At 42.9% G+C, this 20,741-nt stretch overlaps 1 protein-coding gene across 1 annotated transcript; it reads right to left on the reverse strand.

The window, feature by feature from the left end:
* Window positions 1–198: 198 nt before the first annotated feature.
* On the reverse strand, window positions 199–20,663 carry HAUS2 (HAUS augmin like complex subunit 2). Its single transcript, XM_054027135.1, has 6 exons — window positions 20,515–20,663; window positions 17,224–17,316; window positions 15,646–15,715; window positions 14,653–14,785; window positions 9,638–9,746; window positions 199–9,511 (listed from the first exon to the last, which is right to left on the reverse strand). The coding sequence occupies exons 1-6, from the start codon at window positions 20,602–20,604 to the stop codon at window positions 9,365–9,367; spliced, it is 642 nt and encodes a 213-aa protein (XP_053883110.1). The 5' UTR covers window positions 20,605–20,663; the 3' UTR covers window positions 199–9,364.
* Window positions 20,664–20,741: the final 78 nt, after the last annotated feature.

A 20,741-nucleotide genomic window follows, 5' to 3' on the forward strand; every position in this document is an offset into this window, starting at 1 on the left:
GCTCTCTGTATATGTATATATATCTCCTCAATATATGTTCCATATATTCCATTCTAAGGTGCCACAAGTACTCCTGTTCTTTTTATGTCAATGCTGATGACAAATGGGACAATGCAGCTATACTATTCAATGACTTATTGTCCCATATCCAATAATAAACTGGGAAAATAACTGATTTAACTGTTTGAGGCATGAAAGTAGACATTTAATGGTTTTTTAATTGTTTACAAATAAAATAATTATAGTAAATGAAGGACAGCCCATGGCTGTTTTCAAGACATTCAGAATAAGGATGAAGTACAGCAAATCAATTTAGCCTAAACTTCTAGCTAAAGCATCAATACAGAAAGAAACAGCAGACGCAAAGGACAGTCCTGAGATTGTGGCACAGGTCTGCAAGACAAGACATTTGGATTCTGTTCCTGTATATGCTACAGACTGCATGTGTGACCGTAGGGAAAGTCACAAATGTTGAGTGAAATCCTGACCTCATTGACTTCAAGGGGGCCAGGATTTCCCCGCTTGTGCCTCTTTCCTCACCTATGAAATAGCTATGATGCTTACCTATCTCACAGACACACTGTGGGGTTTAAGACTTCAATCATACAATGAGATGTGGACACATGGACCCCTGTGCCTATATAGAAAACCACTGACTTCAATGGAGATTCTGCACAAGCACAGGGGATCTCCACCTGTGCTTATGTAATTGCAGGGAGACAGTGTAGGCCATCTGATAGGAGACAGGAGATACAGGTTCTTTCCCAGCTCTACAACTGACATTGTGCTCAACTTTAGGTAAGTCTCTTCTATCTATTCTACTTCAGTTTCCTCAGCTGTAAAATGGAAATAATTATCCACCCTTGTGAAGAAGGTGGGTTTTTTTTAGATGCAAGGATAAAAAGTGCTAAGTGCAAAATATTACCGTTATTAAGCCTCACAAATTGCTCTGAGATAGAGTTAAGGGACAAAGAGCTCACATTACCCATCACCAAAATCTAGCTGGAGTGAGATGCAGTTATTGAACAGTGCAAAACATGCACTCTACACAACAGTTTAGAACTGTAAATGAAAACTAAGAACACTGTATCCAGTTAAAATTGCTGGGGAAATTGTAGCAGACAGACATGGAATTTGGCCATGATTGAGAAGTTATCACCCCCACCCTTGGAAGCAGTTCCATGGGCCTTTTAGTGGCTATAAGTTGTCAGGACCTTGGTTTTACATCTCCTTTGAAAGTAGTTAAGACAGAATACATACCTTCTCATGTTCTATGCTCAAATTATTATATCACAGCTAGAACTAGTTGAGTACTGCAAAACTGTTCTCAAATTCCAAAGTACTGTTTAATTCAGGCATGTTCAAACATTTGATTAAAGCTGAGAATTGAGAATGCTTGGAGATGGCTAATATTAATACTCCTGTTCAGATGTGAACCAGTGTATTACTGCACTAACCAGAACATTTTGGAGCCAGCTGTTTGTCATTCTGTTTTAAATTTCTGCCATCTAGTCATGGACCAATACATACAATGTAGCTGGGTGACAATTCACACCACATGAATAGGGAATAGTTTAAATTAATACTTTATGAATAACCCATAGGTTGAACACTGGTGAATACTTAAAAGTAATTAATACATTAGCAGAAATTATCTTCTGTTTGCAACCAATTTGAAAATTTATTAACCAATAATTTGAACAATTCTAATTATAGCTGCCCTTCCTGCCAAAATCACATTTACAGTACACTGGTACTATCTATGAATAACAGCTACATAGACACTTCAGGATTTTAACCATTTTATTCTGTGGTGGACCAGCTATAACAAGCAACTTCCTTAGATTTGGATCTGAACACATTCACTATTATTCACCTATGGACCACCTGACTTCTAAATTTTTTCTGGTTTTATTTTTAAATTGTATAAATGTTTCCATGTAGTTTGTGTATTTCTGCAGGATACAGTATATTTACTGGCAGTTAACAGCTCTGGAAGAATGAAATATCTGTGGTCTTGAGCCACCTAGTGGCTGACTTTCAAGAAATTAAGGGGTTTGATTTAATAATTCATGCAGTTTGTTTAAAACAAATAAAATAATAATAATAATAAAAGCACAAACAAGCTGAATAAAAGAAAGAATCTGATTTGCCATGAAGGATTCTGAGCCTCATGTGACAGAGTGGGATAGGTCTGTATTTAATTATGAACTCCAGTTTGTACTATGTGTTGAACACAAGCCCTCAGTCAACCTATTGTACTGCATACCAGACAGCTCTGTTGCCCAGGAAACATGCTTGACCTCACTGAAGGACTATCACTGAGATGCCATCAAGACAGCAATCTGGAGCCATCAACTTTGACTGCCTCTCAATCGCTGGCCTACTTCTGCCAAACAACAATTTTCTACACAGGGACCCCATAGATGGGGAAAACATGGCAATATTGGAAGAGGGGGTGTGGGGAGGCTAGAGCTTCTCATCTAAGCACATAACACAAAGGAGACACCCTATTTAAGAGCAGGGCTCTGCTTTATGCAGATGTATCTGACCATCACCAAAAGAAGAAGGACTTTCAGAGAAGGGGGGACTCTGCCCAGGCTCAAATGGTAACAAACTTCAAACTCACAAAAGGGGTGAGATCAGACATGGGGAGGATGCATCTCAAGACATTTCTTGTTTTCAAAGAGCTGTGACTCTCAAGTGCTTTAAGAGTATTGTTACTGTGATTAAGAAATTCCTTTACTAAGGCACTAATCTTTGCCTTCTGGCATGTTGTCTCCAAAGAGGTTAAACTAAACGCCCTGAGTGCCCACAGTCTAAATGGAGCTCAGGGGAAGCACCTTGGAAGGTCTCAGACATTGATTTTGGAGTCTAGTGTGACTAGTTGGCAGTGCCCCACATCCTAAAGAAGAGTGTCATACAAGATGTCTGAGCATGGGAGTGTTCCCTACTGTTTCAGATCTAGCAACAGTGACTAGACCAGACCCAAACCCAGTTGTCATGAAAGCATATGGGACCCAGTGATTGGGTCCACTTGCAACAGACTGGTGACTGTACAGTGGAATTCGGGGTCAGGTTGTAAACATGGAGATGTCATTGTGATATCTTAGGGGGATTAGGTCAGTTCTATTTCTCCTACTCTAATGTGGCAATTTCTGGAACAAATAATCTACTATTAGCTTTAGGTTCTTCTGCACGTGTTGATCACACCTTAAAGATGTAATCCATTTATCCAACATCAAAAGGGGTGAAATAATATATTATAAAGCTCATCATAGTTAGGCATCTCCTACTAGTGATATCCAGGGACAATGTTAACATAATCTCTATTTATGCTAGTCATAAAACAGAGTAAAAAAGGATTTATTATTCTAATTGTAATGCAGCATGATAATTATTTTGTAAAGAAAAAAGTTCTATCTCCAAGTCATCTGTTCCTTATGGAATCTTAGTCAGCATGCTTTTTCCATCTCAGTTAATCCATGAATAGTCATTAAACTATGATTACTTCTGTAACCCTTCTGCCCCTCTGAGTTGGCAGCAACAAGGGCCAGGTTCAATGTCTAGGGGTTCCGTTTCAATAACGCAATGCAAAACCGGTGACCTGGCACAATTACATACCACCCCCCAGGTGCCTCTAGGAGGCAATACTTCCCCTCTTGCAAGCACAGAGTCTGAGTGTAGCAAAAGCCTTTTAATAAAGGAGGGAAACAATGAGGCATTATGTTGGGGAAACACCACAAACAGGATTCATAACACAAACCATGAGCAAAAGACCAACCTCCAAGTAAGTTTGACAGTGTCCTTTTCCCCCCAGGGTCTTAAGTCCAATCACCCCAAAGTCCAACAACCCAAAAGTCTCTGTCCCTGGTCAGTGCCGCCCCAGAGTTCAAAAGTTTATCTACAGAGCTTTTACCCACCCCCCCAGCCTGGGTGGAAATGGGGGGGGGGGTTTGCACACACGGGGCACCTTACATGGTCCGAGGCTGACTGCCCCACCTCTCTGTGAAGTTCTGCTGCAGCCTTCACCACGAATGGCTCCGCTCCTCTTCCTCTTCCTGTCCCCATAAACTGCTCTGCTCTGCATTCTGTGGGCCGCTCCAATCATCCCACAAACTGCTCGGCTCGCCACTCCACTCCACTCCACCAGCCATCCCATGAACAGCTCCAGCAACCTGCTCAGCTCACTGTTCCGCAGACTGCTCCACTCTGCCAGCTGCTTAGGCTCCCCCACTAGTTAACACAGCACTCAGTGATCTCAGCTCAGCAACTTTAGCAATTTCAGCTTGTAGTAGGGGAGCCCCAGTGCTGGTGCACCATTGGCCCAAAGTGAATTCAGCTCAGCAATCTCTAGCTAGACTCCTAATGGAAGCAAATTTAGCTCTGCTATTCAACAGTGGAGAGAGGGGGAGTAGTGCAATTGGTGTTCCAGACCCTTAAGAGGGGGCACATACCTGCCCCCAACCTCTCTCAATTCACTGGGTTTTGGAACCCATGTTCCTTGTCTAGCGAATGCTTCTTAGGTGATGATGAGACCCTCTGTCATAAAACAGTTACATTGTCCTTGATTCACATAATCAGGGTAACAACACTTTATTCCTCCTGCCCCAATAACAGAGAAACTGGGGATCACACAGCAGCCAAAGTGACCATTTTGGGCTGCCCTGGGCTCATGCTAGGCGGGGTGGGTGTGCCTATACAAACAAGATCAGCCCTTGAAGTTCTTTTCCACACTCGCCACAATTCACCACCAGATGTCAGGGTAGAGCTCATCCTGACTCTGCTTACACTTCTAATTGTTACTCTATAATATGAGAAGAGGCTAAATACTTGGTGATACTGTTCTTTAAAAACTAATTTAGTATATTGCAATTATACACCTCTTCTACTAATGTGCATCCCCAGTTTATTTCTCACTTAATAAGCTATGTGAGGTAACACCACATGGAGCTTTATAAATTCAAAGCACTTTACACGTACAAACTAACAACAACATGGACAGGAGGTGTAGGATAAATATTAAATATGAAATTAAATAATTAGTTATCTTAGTTCTGTAACTTTCACTCTATGCATCTGAAGAAGTGAGGTTTTTACCCACGAAAGCTTAAGCCCAAATAAATCTATTAGTCTTTAAGGTGCCACCAGACTCCTTGTTGTTTTTGTAGAGCTATCTTAGTTTGGTGAGGAAATATATATGTGTTGTAAACAAAGGTCCTGACTAGCAAGTAGATGGAAGGCCTTGAAAATTATAAATTACAAGGCCAGAAGGAATGAAGTAGGAAGGATGTCTTGTTCAAAGAATAGTGAGATAAGGGGAAGTTTCTACAAAGAAGACCTCTGACCAATAGGGGTGATTGCAGATGATTTTAGATAAGACAAAAGGAATGTCTTAAAATGAGTCAATATGGCCCTTCCCAACCCACAAACTAACTAGTGTTAGAGACTGTGTGAATCTAGGTGCAATGGAAAGCTATTGGGCAGCAAGAAGGAGGAAAGGACAGGCCTTGGGAAGAAAGGAAGTTATAAATCTTATCTGGATTAAGACTGGAAATAAGGGTGACCTGTCTCAAATTGTTTTTTAGCTGAAGTCAGTAATTGGCAATGACATCACTTGTTTGTTAAAGGATATAAAAAAGTAAACACTTAAACGGTTCATTGCTAATACATGCCAGACACCATTGGAGCCAGCCAATACGGATCTAAGCATCCCTAGGTTTAGCCAGTTTGTACATATCTTGATCAAATGCTTGTAGGAGTTTTGTTACTGTTTGGGAGTAGTAAATTGCTTATTATTTAGGCTTTTTAGGCACTTTTAGAGCAATTGAATAAGTACATTTTAGCCTTTGGATTTAATAAAGGAATTTATGGTTAAATTAGTATTTGGTGATTTCCCATATCAATATTAATAATTTCAAATATTAATTCCAACAGGAGGAAAATATATAAATAGCACACCATTTTGATAACCTCTCTAATCTCCCTTAGCATTTCATCGTCACTATCACTTGTCTGGTCACGTGGTCAAGAATAGATCCCTACTGTTACATTCTTATTAGAGCATGGAATTACTATCCAGAGAGGTTCTATGGAACATGTGGATTAATTTAAGATTTTTACTTCATTTGATTCTACATTTTCTTTTACATATAGTGCCACTCCCCTCTCCCACCCCACATGACCTGTTCTGTCCTTCCGATGTATTTTGTACCCCAGAATGATTGTGTCCCATTGATTATCCCCACTCCATCAGGTTTCTGTGATGCCTATTATATCAATATCCTCCTTTAACATGAGTCACTCTAGTTCACCCATCTTATTATTTAGACTTCTACCATTTGTGTACAAGCACTTTAAAAACTTGTCACTGTTTATTTGTCTACCCTTTTCTGATGTGTCAGATTCTTTTTTATGTGAATGTTTCTCCTCTGGTCCGGCCCATACTTTATCCTCTTCCATCCTCTCCTCCTGACTAAAACCTAGAGAATCTCTATCAATAGGTTCTCCTCTAAGAGAAGTCTCTGTCTGATCCACATGCTCCTCTGCAGCAATCAGCTTCCCCCCCCCCCCCCTTAGTTTAAAAATTCTGCAAGTTTTATTTGTCAATAAATAAATGCAGAGGCTCCAGCATGGCAGTGGGGAGCACAGGCCACTGGCTGCACGAAGGTGGGGGATCACTCTGCAGCCTCCCCACCCCCAGGACATGGACTCACTGTTGAGGCTGCACCTGACGCTGACACAAAACAAGGCCTGGGCCTGCCCCAGAAACACTCCCCTCTGTGCCAGGTATGGGGCAGGCAGGCTGAACTCAAGTGTGGAGGGGCTCAGTGTAGAGGGATCCAGGTGTGGGGTGAGAGGATTTTGTGGGGGACAATCTGGGTGCAGGCAGCTCGGTGTGGGGGGTCCCTAGATGAATAGAGGCTCATGGGGGGGGGGGTTCCAGGTGCAATGGGACTCTGCAGGGGTTTCCAGGTGAAGGTGGGAGGGGCTCAGCAGATGGGTATGGGGGGCTCAGCCGGGGGGTTTTGGTGCTGGGGGAGTGGGGCTTGGTGGGGTGGGGGTCTGGGTGCAGCTAGTTAGGGGTCAGTGGCATGGGGTTCTGGATGTGGCAGCTCAGGGTGGTGCAGGGGGGCTCATGAGAGTGGAGGTTTGAGTGCAGGGAGCTCAGTCAGGGGTGGCCTGGGTGCGGGGTGTCCAGAGGCAGGGGGTTTGGGTGCAGGGGGGTTCTAGAGGCAGGGGTTGAGGATGAGTGGGGTGGGGTTTGGGTATGGAGGGTTATGGGGGTTCTGGATGTACCAGGTGAGACTTGGCAGGGGTGTCTGGATATGGGAGGTCCATGTGCATGTGGGTTGGGTATATGGAGGAGTAGCTTCCTGTACAGTGACCCCTCCCCCCACAGCTGTGGAGGAAGCAGGGGAGGATGCTGAGCTTCCTGCAGGTGGGGGGGAGGTTTCTGGGGGTGGGTCCGACACAGCCCCAGACACTCCTTGCAGGGGAAGAGGAAGTCCCATCCTCTCCTGCCTCCAGCTCAGCCAGGACTAGCAGCTGATCTCAGCTCAGGGTAGGAGCCAGTGGATGGGGGTGTCCCCAGCCCCGTGGTGATTTACCTCTTTGCTGGCTGCTCCGGATGCCTGAAATGATGTACCTGCCCCGCTAGGGAGTTATGCGTCACTGCTTTTGCAGCTTCCCTGTCAGAAAGTCATTTTTCTGCAGGGAAGGAAAGAAATCTACAGGGGGCATGACTTCTGAGCACGTGCAGTGGCACAAAATTCCCCCAGGAGTAGGTGGAGAAGAGGATGCTAGCGTTAATTGGGCTGATTCTGGAGGTAAATAGGAGGTTTCACTCTACAAGGCTAAAAATCTGTTTTTCCAATCTACTATATTCCTTTATTACTAGTGAGGACAAGACCAGTGACAAGGCAAATTGCACCTGCACAATGCTTAACTGCCTTTCAGATGTCTAGGAGTTTCAAACTAAGCACCTTTTGAAGGTGAAATCTGAATGGTGGAAATGATACTTTCAAATGCATTGCTCTAATCTTTCAAACAGAATCCTTAAAAAAAAAAAAAAAAAAAAAAAAAAAAGAGGGGCACAGTGGCAGACAACAAATCAAATGGAATACCTAGATGTTCATCTGAGCTACAGCTGGTTAAGTTTTACATTCTGTGCAGAGGGTGAGCCCTACAGAAGAACTGAAGACCTAGCAGTCACATATTTGCTGCAGAGCTCCGCTGACAACACCTTTAAAGAACTGGAGGGAAGAGTGGCATATATACTGGAAAGTTTAAGTTACCGGAAGCACAAACATGTTTGTAACTTTGCAAGAATCAAAGATTGTCAGATCTTCCTTAGTTTGTAAGTTCTTTGCGATTTTTTTTGTTCTGGGTTTGTACAGAATGTACAAAGGGGTCTTGGGCCATGATTGGGAACCCTAGGTGCTACACCATGTGTTGCTGTAGTAGAGGTGTAATTCGTAAAGTCAAAATGGCTGAGAAATTAAAAACTGGATGGCAACAGACAGCAAATCCCACTGATTATTCAAATCTGGGGATATTCTGAACATAACGAACCCTCAACCACACTTCTAGGTGGTTCAACTGCTTTATACTGACAAAGTAAAATTTTAGGCTTGAGAATGAAATTCTTGGAATCTTATTATATAGACAAGAAATTAAATAATCATTAAAGAACAACTTGTTATGGATTAACTGAGTATTTTGTGGGAGGCACTAGGAACACTCTCCTTCAAGAGAAAGCTGGATCTCATAGGTACCTTCCTCCACTTTCAAAGCATTTGACAGAAGCTGCTTTGAAAATGAGGGAGCATTGAATTATTCCTCCAGATTGTGCTACTGTAGTTTTGTCTCTTTTGTAATAAAAATTGCATATAAAAGCTTAAGTCTCCCATTTTATAGTCTACTATATATTTTTTAAAATTCCTATACTTCCAAAGAAAATCTAGTATATGATCTCAAAATACTTGCAGAAACAAGCTTAGTCTTTACATCATGTGCTTTAGCCAGCCATACTGCAACAGACCTTTTGCATTCCAGCTTTAAATGTATGTATGACAGCTCCCTCTGATTGCTTCAAGGAGGTATGTGTGAACATATCAGGACACTCCAAAGAGGAATTACACCTAAACAATAAGTTTTGTCATTTACAGATCATTGTCCAATTTTAATCGTCACTCGTTGCCAACTAAAATATCCCTTCTAGAACAGGGGAGATATCCGACCATAAAGTCTCTAGTTAGACTAAGGTACACATATACTGCCACTATCACACAGGACTGGTAAAAAACAGAACTTTCAACTGGTCATCTTTCCTTCGGCACAAATAAGATGTTTTATGGTGGAACTAAATTCTGAAGCTAGAATCTGATTCGTTAGTGATCTTGGAGTTGTCATAATGGATTCCTTTTTGCAGTTCTCTCCACCTCAGTATCTGCTCTGCCAGCTCTTCAGTCTCTGTCACAAGCAAGTTAATTTTTGCCAGAGCATTGTCCTGGAATACAAGATGGGAGTTTCAGAAGTTAGGAGATACTAAAAGGTGGGTTAAATAATTAAATGTTGCATTTTGAGGGGAAGAGCATTACAGAGGATAGGAAAGGGAACCATCTTCACTACTCACCATGTTTTTCATGGTCAGGGGTATCTGAGGGATGCTCTTTATGGTCTGCAAGTGGCTTTCCAGTTTCTCAATGAAGACCACTGCTAATGTCAATAACTCTGCTACATACCTTTAATTTGGGAAGAAATCCAGAAACAGGCTGTTCAAAATGATGCACAATTTAATCTTAAGCCTCTTGTTCCTGTCTTTCCTTGACTTTTTCCTCTAAACCCCTTCCACAATAATTGTGGGAATTCCTGACCGCCTGCCTGGAGAGGAAATCTCAGCAGAAACAATACAATTGAATGAGGGCATAGGCTGCAGGAGCATCACCATCATCTTTGCTTGTCAGCAAATGCTCTCTTTGATGGCACTCAGTAAATTAAATACATGTCAGTGAAAGACAGGGCTAGTTACGAAGAATACATACCATATATCAATGGGCTTATTCATGTGTGGATGGTGAACAAGCTCCACAGAAGAAAGGAGACTTGGTACTTCACTAGAGTGTTATTTGGTTTTGGAGAAGTGTTATATAAACCCAGAATTTAAACATCTGTTTGAAAGGTACAAGAAAAGCTGTTATGTGATCTGCTGGAGGAAAGTCAGAACACATGCACAAAGGTTCAGTGTGCAAGAGTGTCATGGGACATGGCCACCCCACAGTACCCCTGCTGGTCAAACAAGACAATGCTGGCACTCCCTTCCTCAGTGAGGGTCTTCTCCCACTCCACACACTGCTCTGTGCTGGACATGTGGCTTAGATCTCCGGTCAAGTCACAAACAACTTTAACCCCTTCCAAAATAGCAAAAATCCAAGTGAGAAGTCCCAACAAACAAGAAGGTTCTTCTGCTCTTCGGGGACTTCTCTTCAATGCTCCCTTTGGGCCACGTTCCCAGCCCATCTGGGCTGCCTTTGAGAGTCTTTCTGGCTCTGGAATAGAGCTCTCAACCCCCCCCCCCGCCCCTCCCGCAGCTGGTTCCCTTATAGTACCATTCTCAGCTCCTGTACGGCTTTTCTGTGTCCTTCCCTGCTCTGGTATATAGCATTGGGCCCTCACATAGGTTCCTTTGGAGTACCTAGTCTCCTGCAAACCCTGACTGAGGGCCTTCCACTGGAACCTGCCCAAACCACGTGGTTCCACCTCAGTCTGATCTCACTCAGCTCTTTCATAAGAGGGGGAGGGGATAGCTCAGTGGTTTGAGCATTGGCCTGCTAAACCCAGGGTTGTGAGTTCAATCCTTGAGGAGGCCACTTAGGGATCTGGGGCAAAATCAGTACTTGGTCCTGCTAGTGAAGGCAGGGGGCTGGACTCGATGACCTTTCAAGGTCCCTTCCAGTTCTAGGAGATGGGATATCTCCATTAATTTATTTAATTTATAAGGCTCTTAAAGGGACCAATCACCATATGACAGAGACATTACTATCTTTGTGTCTTTTACAGTGACAAACTCCCCCCCCCCCCCCAAAGTGAATTGCTAGCTTTTAGAAGTAGTTCTGTTACTATCAATTCCACCCCACCCCCGCCTCCATCCTTCTCAGTAATGCATAGAATAATTGTTACCTATAGCTCAAAATAAATCTCTCAGATATGGGAGTTATCCTGGTTAAGTATCAGAGGGTAGCCGTGTTAGTCTGTATCTACAAAAACAACAAGGGCATAGAAGAAGTGAGGTTTTTACTCACGAAAGCTTATGCCCAAATAAATCTGTTAGTCTTTAAGGTGCCACCAGACTCCTTGTTATCCTGGTTAAGGTTATTCAGTTACTGCTGTATACCACCAATACTGTTCTTCAGATTGGTTCAGATCAAGTCTCAAGTCAACTAGCATTAGCTAAGAGCAGCCTACTGCCAGCTGCTACATTATGGAGAAACTAGTCAACTATATTGCTAATACTATTTTGAAAAATGCAGTTAAACTGAGGTCTTATTCCATTGCACTTTGGAACAAACAACAAAATTCTTCCTTCCCAAACTCACAACTTAAAGTGGTCCATACATGATTTTTATGAAAGTTTGAGTGGTTTCATTTAATAGATTAAATTTTCATAAATGGGTCTTTTAAAAATACTTTCTAAACCAGTTTTCTAGCATTTTGTGGCCTCTCTAGAATAATAATGTACTTGACATTTCTAAGTTTTCACCATATAGCTCATTACTGACAATGTCTCCAATAAGGCGGTCCAAAACAAAAAACACTGGAAAAATTGCTGCATGTGTGTATATAAAAGAGTTTCTGTGGATTGGACTGAGACATTACACCCCATATATTCTTTATGGAAATAAGCTTATGGTAGGGATATGGAATAAGATACATTTTATGAAAGATGGGTCTAGTAAGGTATCATTAAAAGATTATAATGTACTGAATCATAGAACTGGAAGGGATCTTGAGAGGTCATCTGGTCCAGTCCCCTGCATTCAAGGTAGGACTAAGTATTATCTAGACCATCCCTGACAGCTTTGTCCAACCTGCTCTTAAAAATCACTAATGATGGAGATTCCATCACCTCCCTAGGCAATTTATTCCAGTCCTTAACCACTCTGACAGTTAGGAAGTTTTTCCTGATGTCCAACCTAAACCTCCCTTGTTGCAATTTGAGCCCATTGCTTCTTGTCCTAACCTCAGGGGTTAAGAAGAACAATTTTTCTCCCTCCTCCTTGTAACAACCTTTTATGTACTTGAAAACTTATGTCCCCACTCAGTCATCTCTTCTCCAGACTAAACAAACCTAATTTTTTTCAATCTTCCCTCATAGGTCATGTTATCGAGACCTTTGATAATTTGTTGTCTTCTCTACACTTTTTCCAATTTGTCCACATCTTTCCTGAAATGTGGCGCCCAGAACTAGACAATACTCCAGTTGAGGACTAATCAGCGTGGAATAGAGCGGAAGAATTACTTCTTGTGTCTTGCTTACAATATTCCTCCTAATACATCCCAAAATGATTTTGCTTTTTTTGCAACAGCGTTACACTGTTGACTCATATTTAGCTTGTGATCCACTATGATCCCCAGATCCCTTTCTGCAATACTTCTTCCTAGGCAGTCATTTCCCATTTTGTATGTGTGCAACTGATTGTTCCTTCCTAAGTGGAGTACTTTGCATTTGTCATAGGTGCTGACTTCCCCTCTGCCTTGTGGGTGCTCGACCCCACCCCCCGCTCACTCCTGGCCCTGCCCCACTCTCACCCCGCCCCACTTCCACCCTCTTCCCCCAAGTCCCCGCCTCTGCCACACCTCTATATCGCCTTCTCCCCCAAGTGCGCCGCGTCCCCACTCCTCCCCCTCCCTCCTGGAAAGTCGTAAGCGCCGCCAAACAGCTGTTAGGTGGCAGGCAGGAAGCATGGGGGGGGGGGGAGAGCGGGGATGCAGCGCGCTCAGGGGAGGAGGCGGCAAGGAGGGGGTGGGGGAGGTTGGCTGCCGGTGGGTGCAGAGCACCTGCTAATTTTTCCCCAGGGGTGCTCCAGCCCCGCAGCACCCACGGAGTCAACGCCTATGGCATCTGTCCTTATTGAATTTCATTCTATTTACTTCAGACCATTTCTCCAGTTTGTCCAGTCATTTTGAATTTTAATCCTATCGTCCAAGGCACTTGCAACCCCTCCCAATTTGACATCGTCCGCAAACTTTATAAGTGTATTCTCTATGCCATTATCTACATCACTGATGAAGATATTGAACAGAACTGGACCCAGAACAGATCCCTGCGGAACCCCACTCAATATGCCCTTCCAGCACCACTCTGACCCACTGATTACTCTCTGGGAACCATTTTCCAACCAGTTATGCACCTGGTGATTATCCAATCGGTATGGATGTATCAATTCTGTATCTAAAGTTATGAATATTGACTATGTAACAATTACAACTGGGTGTGTACTTAGGAAACACCCACCAGACAACAGGCCATCAGCCAGAAACAATAAGATTGGGAAGATACTAATCTCTCTCCTTCCCGAGAGGCATTGCTGTGACACTACTAGGTCATGTCATCTGGTACTGAACACCATCTTGGACTTCTAGTACATTTCCACTAAAAGGAAGGGGAGGTCAAGACTGGGAAACAAAAGATTCCTGCCTTATGTAAATCTTATTTAAGGCTGGAGAGCAAGTTGATCTTGGTTCACTCTTCTCTGAATCCCCATCCAGGATGACTACTGGAAACACCTAAGGAACAAGGACAAAGGGAAAGGGGGAGGAGTACTAAACCCAGGCTGGAAAAGGGATCTGGTCTGTGAATAAGACACCTGAAGATTTAAGCTGCAGGCAAGGTAGCTAACCTTCAAGAATTTCGGCAACCTGCCCAAAATAAAAATGTAGGGTGAGAAATTACTTCTTGCAACTAGTCCAATATCTTAAGCTTAGTATGTGTGTTTTGTTTTATCTGCTTAGTAATCTGCTTTGTTCTGTTTGCTATCCCTTTAAATCACTTAAAATGTACCTTTTATAGATAATAAACTTTTTTCTTGTTTATAACATAATCCAGTTTGTGCAATTCATATCTGGGGAAGGGGGGGGGAAGGAGGGAAGCTGTGCAGCTCTCTCTCCACATTGACGGAGAGAATGAATTTTTATGAGCTTGCGCTGTGCAGACTTTTCTATACCATGCAAAACAATATTATTTTGGGTTTACTCCCCAAAGGGGGTGTGCATTTGAGTGCTGGGCAATTTCCTAGCTGAATCTTCCCATAGAGAGCTGCTTGCAGACTGTGTGATTCTACAGCGTGTGTGCACGCATGCACGCTGCCAGAGGCCAGAGAGCCTAATTCAGGAAAACAGGGAGAGGGAGTCCAGGCTAGTGGAGCAGGCGGGCTCAGTGAAACCCCAGTACATCAGGTGGCATCCCAGACAGTGGGATGGGGGGGGAGGTGCAACCCATCACATGGACTAGCAGCATGAGTTTACTTCAGCAACTTTTTGATACCACAGTTGTGCTCCCCCTACCAGGAGTGATTGTCAGGCAAAAGTAGCTTATTTGGACATGAATACATGTGCAGGCTACATGCTAAGAGCTATTTTCTAAGAACTCACCTGTGGAATATGGCTTCAATAGGCAAATTCTCTTGACACAAGGGCTTCATTAACCTCTGCCGGAGAGTCCTCTTCTCTTTCAGCACTGCTTCCAAGTGCTTATTCATAATTTGCAGAGCTTGGCATTTCTGAGCTACACAATAGAGGTAAATATCAAAGGAATGCTGACTGGAAATTGTTTGACCAATGGAGCAAGAGCAGAAACTCATTCTGGATTGCAGTTGACTCAGGTTTTCCAGTAGTTTTTCACTGTGCAAGTGATGGGCTCAGGCTCTGGAAGAACAGCAGTAACAAGACTAGTCTCTGTTGAATGATTTAGGAAGTAGTACTAGGATATGTTCCAAAGAGGCTCAGCACATGTACTCCTTAAAAAGGTATCACTTTACTAACAAGCATGGTTTTAAGGGATCTGGTAGCTCCATCTAAAAATCCCTATATGACTTACACCTGCACCCTACAGTATTTTAGTAATAAGAATTTCCTTCAGGGTTATGTTGTGGTGGACAAGAAGAAAAGACCTATAAAGACAAAGCAAAGAAGTGGAGAAATACTGAGGGAATTAATCCATTCCCCCCAACTTACCAAAATAAAATCCCAAAAGTTCTTCTGAGTGACATTACATATGAAAAAAGTACATACATCTGTTGACTTATTTGGAAAACAACAGGTTTATATGCAGCACTGCTGAGGCACAATCGCTTATGAATGCTCCCAGAACTTCTGCCCCCTGGGGTCCAAGCTATTAAGTGGAATACCACAAAGAATATGCACATGGTCACTAGTGACATGGAGGGTTCTAGTTGCATTGCTGTGCTAGCACTCTTTATTGGCTGATCACCCATCATAGCCTCATGGGCCACTACCCACCAGTGGATGACAAGTGCAATGGCGGTGATGAGAAACAGGGAACTCAATGAAGGTGAAACACATTTGATGACGTCCAGGTCAAAGAGCCTAAAACTAATAATTGTTCCCCTGAACAAAACCACTTACTCAGGAAGTATGGGTGAGCAATATCTGCAGTTTCCTTTTCCAGTCCCAGGATTTCGGTTTCCAGGCTCTTCTACAAAAGGCATAAAAAACAGCTACACTTGATTTTCATACAGTTTAGTTTCTATTTACCTATATACCTGTGGATATTCCCCACCTCCTCAGCATGTATGTATTCAAAATAAGAATACCACATTCATCCTTCCATGTCTAAGAAACTTTTTAAAAACAGATTAGTTTGTATGGTTGTGTTGAGTATGTGTGCATGAAGAGCTGAGTTTTGCATTTTGTTCTTAATGCAGTGAAGCTTGTGATCATTTTTATTTCTTCTGGGAATGAGTTCCATTGTCTAAATCCAGTTCCTACAAAAGTAGGCGCTCACACTCACAAGTCTCTCCCTAGTGGCAAACAATTCCCTGGCTCCAGGGGAACACAGCTGCTGTCATAGGGGTGATCTTGGACAGACCTTTAATTTGATTTATTCAATGGGGAGCCAGTCCAGAATGTGGTTAATGTCTTCTCATGCCCTGTGTTACTAAACAGATGGACTGCTGCATATTGTACCAGTTGTACCAGTTTTCAGGTTTAATTCCTAGATATTAATTGCAGTATGTGAGCCAGGCGGTCACAAGTGTAAATAGGTTGAGAACCACTGGTCTAACCTCTTCTTCAGCTAAGCCAATGGGCATTTCACTGTCTGCAATGCTGTTTGATGGCATGGACTTTGCCAATGTTAATGTATGCATTGGATAATTCAGTAGGTAAGCATTATCACCAGACAATAGCAATAACAGAGAAATTCAGAATACATCTCATAGAACTTAAATCTAACAGCCAGTTTAGATAGTAGTGGGAGCCTAAAGAATGGAACTGTAAGAAAGGTACTGTTAGGGGATGTATACACATGAAAATTAATCCAGAATAAGGTAGGGTGTGAATGTAAAGAAGATTATTTTAAGATTAACTCTGTGTGGATAGAGAGTCTTATTCTGAATTATTTTAAACCACACCCAAAAAGGACTAAAGTAATTCAGAATAAGGCACTCTTATTCCAGAATAAAAGTATCCACACATGGAGCTAACCAAGAATAGCTCCCTGTGTAGACAAGCCCTTATCTTGTTAAAGTGGAAGTGGTCCGGTTGCCTATAAATACAACAGCTCATGAAAAAACAATAGTTGTTTGCTGATCTAAGGAGAACAGCTGTTCAGATCTGTTTCCCCAGTTTCTTCAAGAAGATTTAGATAAAAAGTTTGTTCACCAGATACAACGGGTTGCATCTTTGCAGTTATTACGAAAGAAAGGAATTTGATATATGTGTCTCTCTTTCCTTTGTGATAATTCATTAAATTGTGACAAAGCTACCGTTAAAAACTAAATTACAAATTAACACCACCTGCCATTATATTTTACATATTCTTTTTCTTCTCCAGCCTGCTTTATGTTTTCTACTATATAATGGTAAAAACACAGCATAAAAATATGCTTTCTACATGGAGGGGGCAGTGCAAAGGTCACGAGCAGTTAGTATGTTGTCTTACCCATCATATAGAAATATGCACCCTTGTACTGATGGATTTACCTGGTTTATTTCAGCTCGGATGTCTGCAATTTTCTCCACCTCGGTGAGGTGCACAAAGCAACGGTCTTGTTTAGCAGATAAATCCAGCATCTCCTATTAAGGAACAACAAGAGAGGGTGGTACCGGGTCAGTAGCAATAAGAAGTCACAAGCAATTAGAACATTTTCAAGGTTAGCAAGAACATTAGTGCAACTGGTAGTGTCTTTCTAGGTGTTGCATTAAGTTTCTCCTAACATTAATGATTTGGGAAACATAAATCTTGCATAGGCAGCTGAGGAAACATTTCAGAAGGACAAAAATGGGCTTACAAAAATAAAACTTCTCCAAAGACAAAGTCCTTATAGAAGAGTCTGGGAGCACCCTCCTTAAAGATTTGTTGTTTAGGTGCATTCCAATGGCATAGATTTAAAGACAGGAATTTACTCTTTAGAAGTATAAACAAGAGGAAGGGATACAGTCATCCCTGGCATGGACAGTTAACATCCAAAATTGAATGAAATTAATCAGGCACAGCCGGGAGGGATTTCTCTCTTCTCCTCCATTTCAATTTTAACATTGTTTCTATCAGCATAAACATGGATTTATGATAAATAGCATCTTATTTGAAGACACACATAGTACTTTAAGGGGAAAAAATAACTAAGCCCCCCTCACCCGCCCCCAACCAATGTACTAGGAAGTAGCATGGCTAGTGGATAAGGCACTGAATCAGGAGACCAGAGTTCAATTCCAGCTATGCCACTGATGTGCTGCATCACCTTGGGCAAAGCACTTCATCTCTCAATATCTCCGTTTCCCCTTCCTCCTTTTGTCTTTCTTGTCTATTTAGATTCTATTCTATATGATTTCTTATACCATGCTCTTCACCATAGCATCTGAGCGACTTCCAGGAGTGTATTAAGTAATGTGACTAATGTGTCACAGGTTTGTTCTTTCATTTTCTCTCCCAGGGGAAGAAGTGTATGCTGTGTTCCCTTTTGAATTTATATATTCACATTCACACACACCTCTGTGTTTGTATTAGAGATGACAAGGTCAGAGAAATGTTTCTTGCAAGGTGTGAAAGGTGGTAAGGTTTGGGATGGTCTGCAGTTCCTGTGGGGAGTTCATTCCACAACCTTGGGTCAACCACCAAGAATACTCAGTCTGATTGCAAGGGCTTGTCTACACTTACAGTGCTACAGCAGCACCAGTGCAGCTCTACCACTGTGGTGCTTAGTGAAGACACTACTATGCTGACAGGAGACCTTCTCCTGTCAGCATAGGTACTCCAGTTCCCAGAGAGGCTGAGGAGAGGAGAAGCCCTTCCATGGATATAGCGCTGCCTGCACCAAGGGTTAGGTTGGTATAACTCTGTCACTGAGGGGTGTGGATTTTCCACATTCCTGAGCAACAGTTATACCAACATAAGTTTGTAGTATAGACAAGGGCTAAGCTCTTTAGGGATGGTCTCTACTATCTGCACAGCTCTTAGTGCAGTAGGGCCCCCAACTTGGTTGGAGTTTCCAGGTGCTATTATAAGTCAAATAATAAAAATAATTCAATAAAGTGATTGTGAAAGGACTTATGCAACAGGCAAGATTATGCTACAAACAAGGCCCTTTGTTTTTTGTTTAAAATTTCCCAAAAATGTATCAGTGTTTATTACAAAAAAATAAACACACAGGTGAAAATCTGTGCAAAATTAACTTCAGTTTTCTAGGAAAATATCAGGGTTAATATTGGGGGAAGGGAGAACAGAAAAAAGGAACAAAGAGAAAAGTAAAAGTATTTAAAGTAAAAGCAGTTTAATGCTGTAGTTTATTTCATGAACTGTACATTAACAGTATGTACACACCTATGTGTATCTTCCACTACAATTGTCTTACTTTAACAGACAGCCTCACATTTACACTTGGAAATATTGATTGTTAAAATAAATTAGTCTATGTATTCAAATGGTCCAAAATTCAGGTGAAAATTGGAAAAACATATGCAATAGCTTTTGTAAAAGCCAGGAATGTTTTTGTAAAAACTGAAAACAAAGGGCCTTAGCTACAAATAGTGACCCTGAACATGAACCTCTGTGCAAGGATCTGTCAACATGACTTTCTGTACAGGACTGATAGGAAGATGAAATTTAACAGGAGTACTTGAAAGTGGAGGCATAGTTCTATTAGACTATTTTGACAGTACAGATACAGGAATAAACGGAACTTTTACACTTTATCCCCAAGTTCCAAGAGCAGAATCAATGCTGCCCATTTAAATCTAGCACCTTCTGTTGACACTCATTGTGTAATCTGAAACCCTAGTAGCAGAAAGTCATCCAGAAGAAGCAAATACCCGGGGGCACAGCAGACAACCACAGTGAGAAGTGTGTTCTAACTCGGCAGCTGAAAAACATTAATTTTTATTTTAAAAAAGATCTAAGGAGCTAAAGAAGATCAAGAACTACAGAACAAAGTCTAACTAAAGTTAGAGCATAAGCTTTTCGTGGACTACAGCCCACTTCTTCGGATGCATATAGAGTGGAACATATATTGAGGAGATATATATACACACATACAGAGAGCATATGCTCTCTGTATGTGTGTGTATATATCTCCTCAATATATGTTCCATTCTATATGCATCCGAAGAAGTGGGCTGTAGTCCACGAAAAGCTTATGCTCTAATAAATTTGTTAGTCTCTAAGGTGCCACAAGTACTCCTGTTCTTCTTTTTGCAGATACAGACTAACACTGCTGCTACTCTGAAACCTAACTAAAGTTAGCTCTCCCAAAGCCTGTAATAGCAATCCGTTTTTTTTAGAGCAGGCGTCTACCTTGGCCACAGGCAATCCGGAGTGTAATCAGTGCTTAATTTGTAATGCAAGAGGTGCGGGAGCTCAAGCAATTTTTTACATTCATAACTAATACAGCAAGCCCAGAGGTGCTGGGGCTATGAACGGCCAAGCCTAGAGGCGCAAGGACTTGAGTCCTTCCACAAATTAAGCACTGGCTAGAATGCTCTTTAGGGAATGGGGAACAACCATGCCAGAGGGGGGCCTGCTCCAGCCTGGAGAGTGTCTATCATCCAGCCGGCCGGGCAGAGCCTGCTACGCTGCCCGCTGTTGAGATGGCTCCTACTCGGGGCGCTGACGGTGGCGGTCGGCGCCCGAACGGGGAGGCCGGACACCCGCAGCTGGAAAGCGGGGAGGCGGCACAGCAGCTGCTCTCCCGGGCGCGAGGGTCCCCCACGGGCGCGTTCCCGGAAGGGCCGCGCGGTTCCCCGGGGGAGGAGCCATAGCCCGGCCCCGCCGCTCCTTACCTGGGTCACCACACCCGCCGCCAGGCACTTGGCCAGCACCAGCCCCGCGGCCGTGGGCTGCGCCGGGTCCCAAGGGTTCGAACAGGCCATCGCCGCCTTCGCCTCTAAACCTGCCGCGCGCCCGCCCTCGCGCAGGAAGCTCCGCCCACGCGTTGCTCACGCTAGGGGGGGCGAGGCCACGCCCCCTCGCCATGCTGTGTGTGACAGGCCCGCAGCCGCGCTGGCGG

This window comes from Malaclemys terrapin, chromosome 4 (assembly GCF_027887155.1).
Source record: "Malaclemys terrapin pileata isolate rMalTer1 chromosome 4, rMalTer1.hap1, whole genome shotgun sequence".
Classification (NCBI taxonomy): Eukaryota; Metazoa; Chordata; order Testudines; family Emydidae; genus Malaclemys; species Malaclemys terrapin.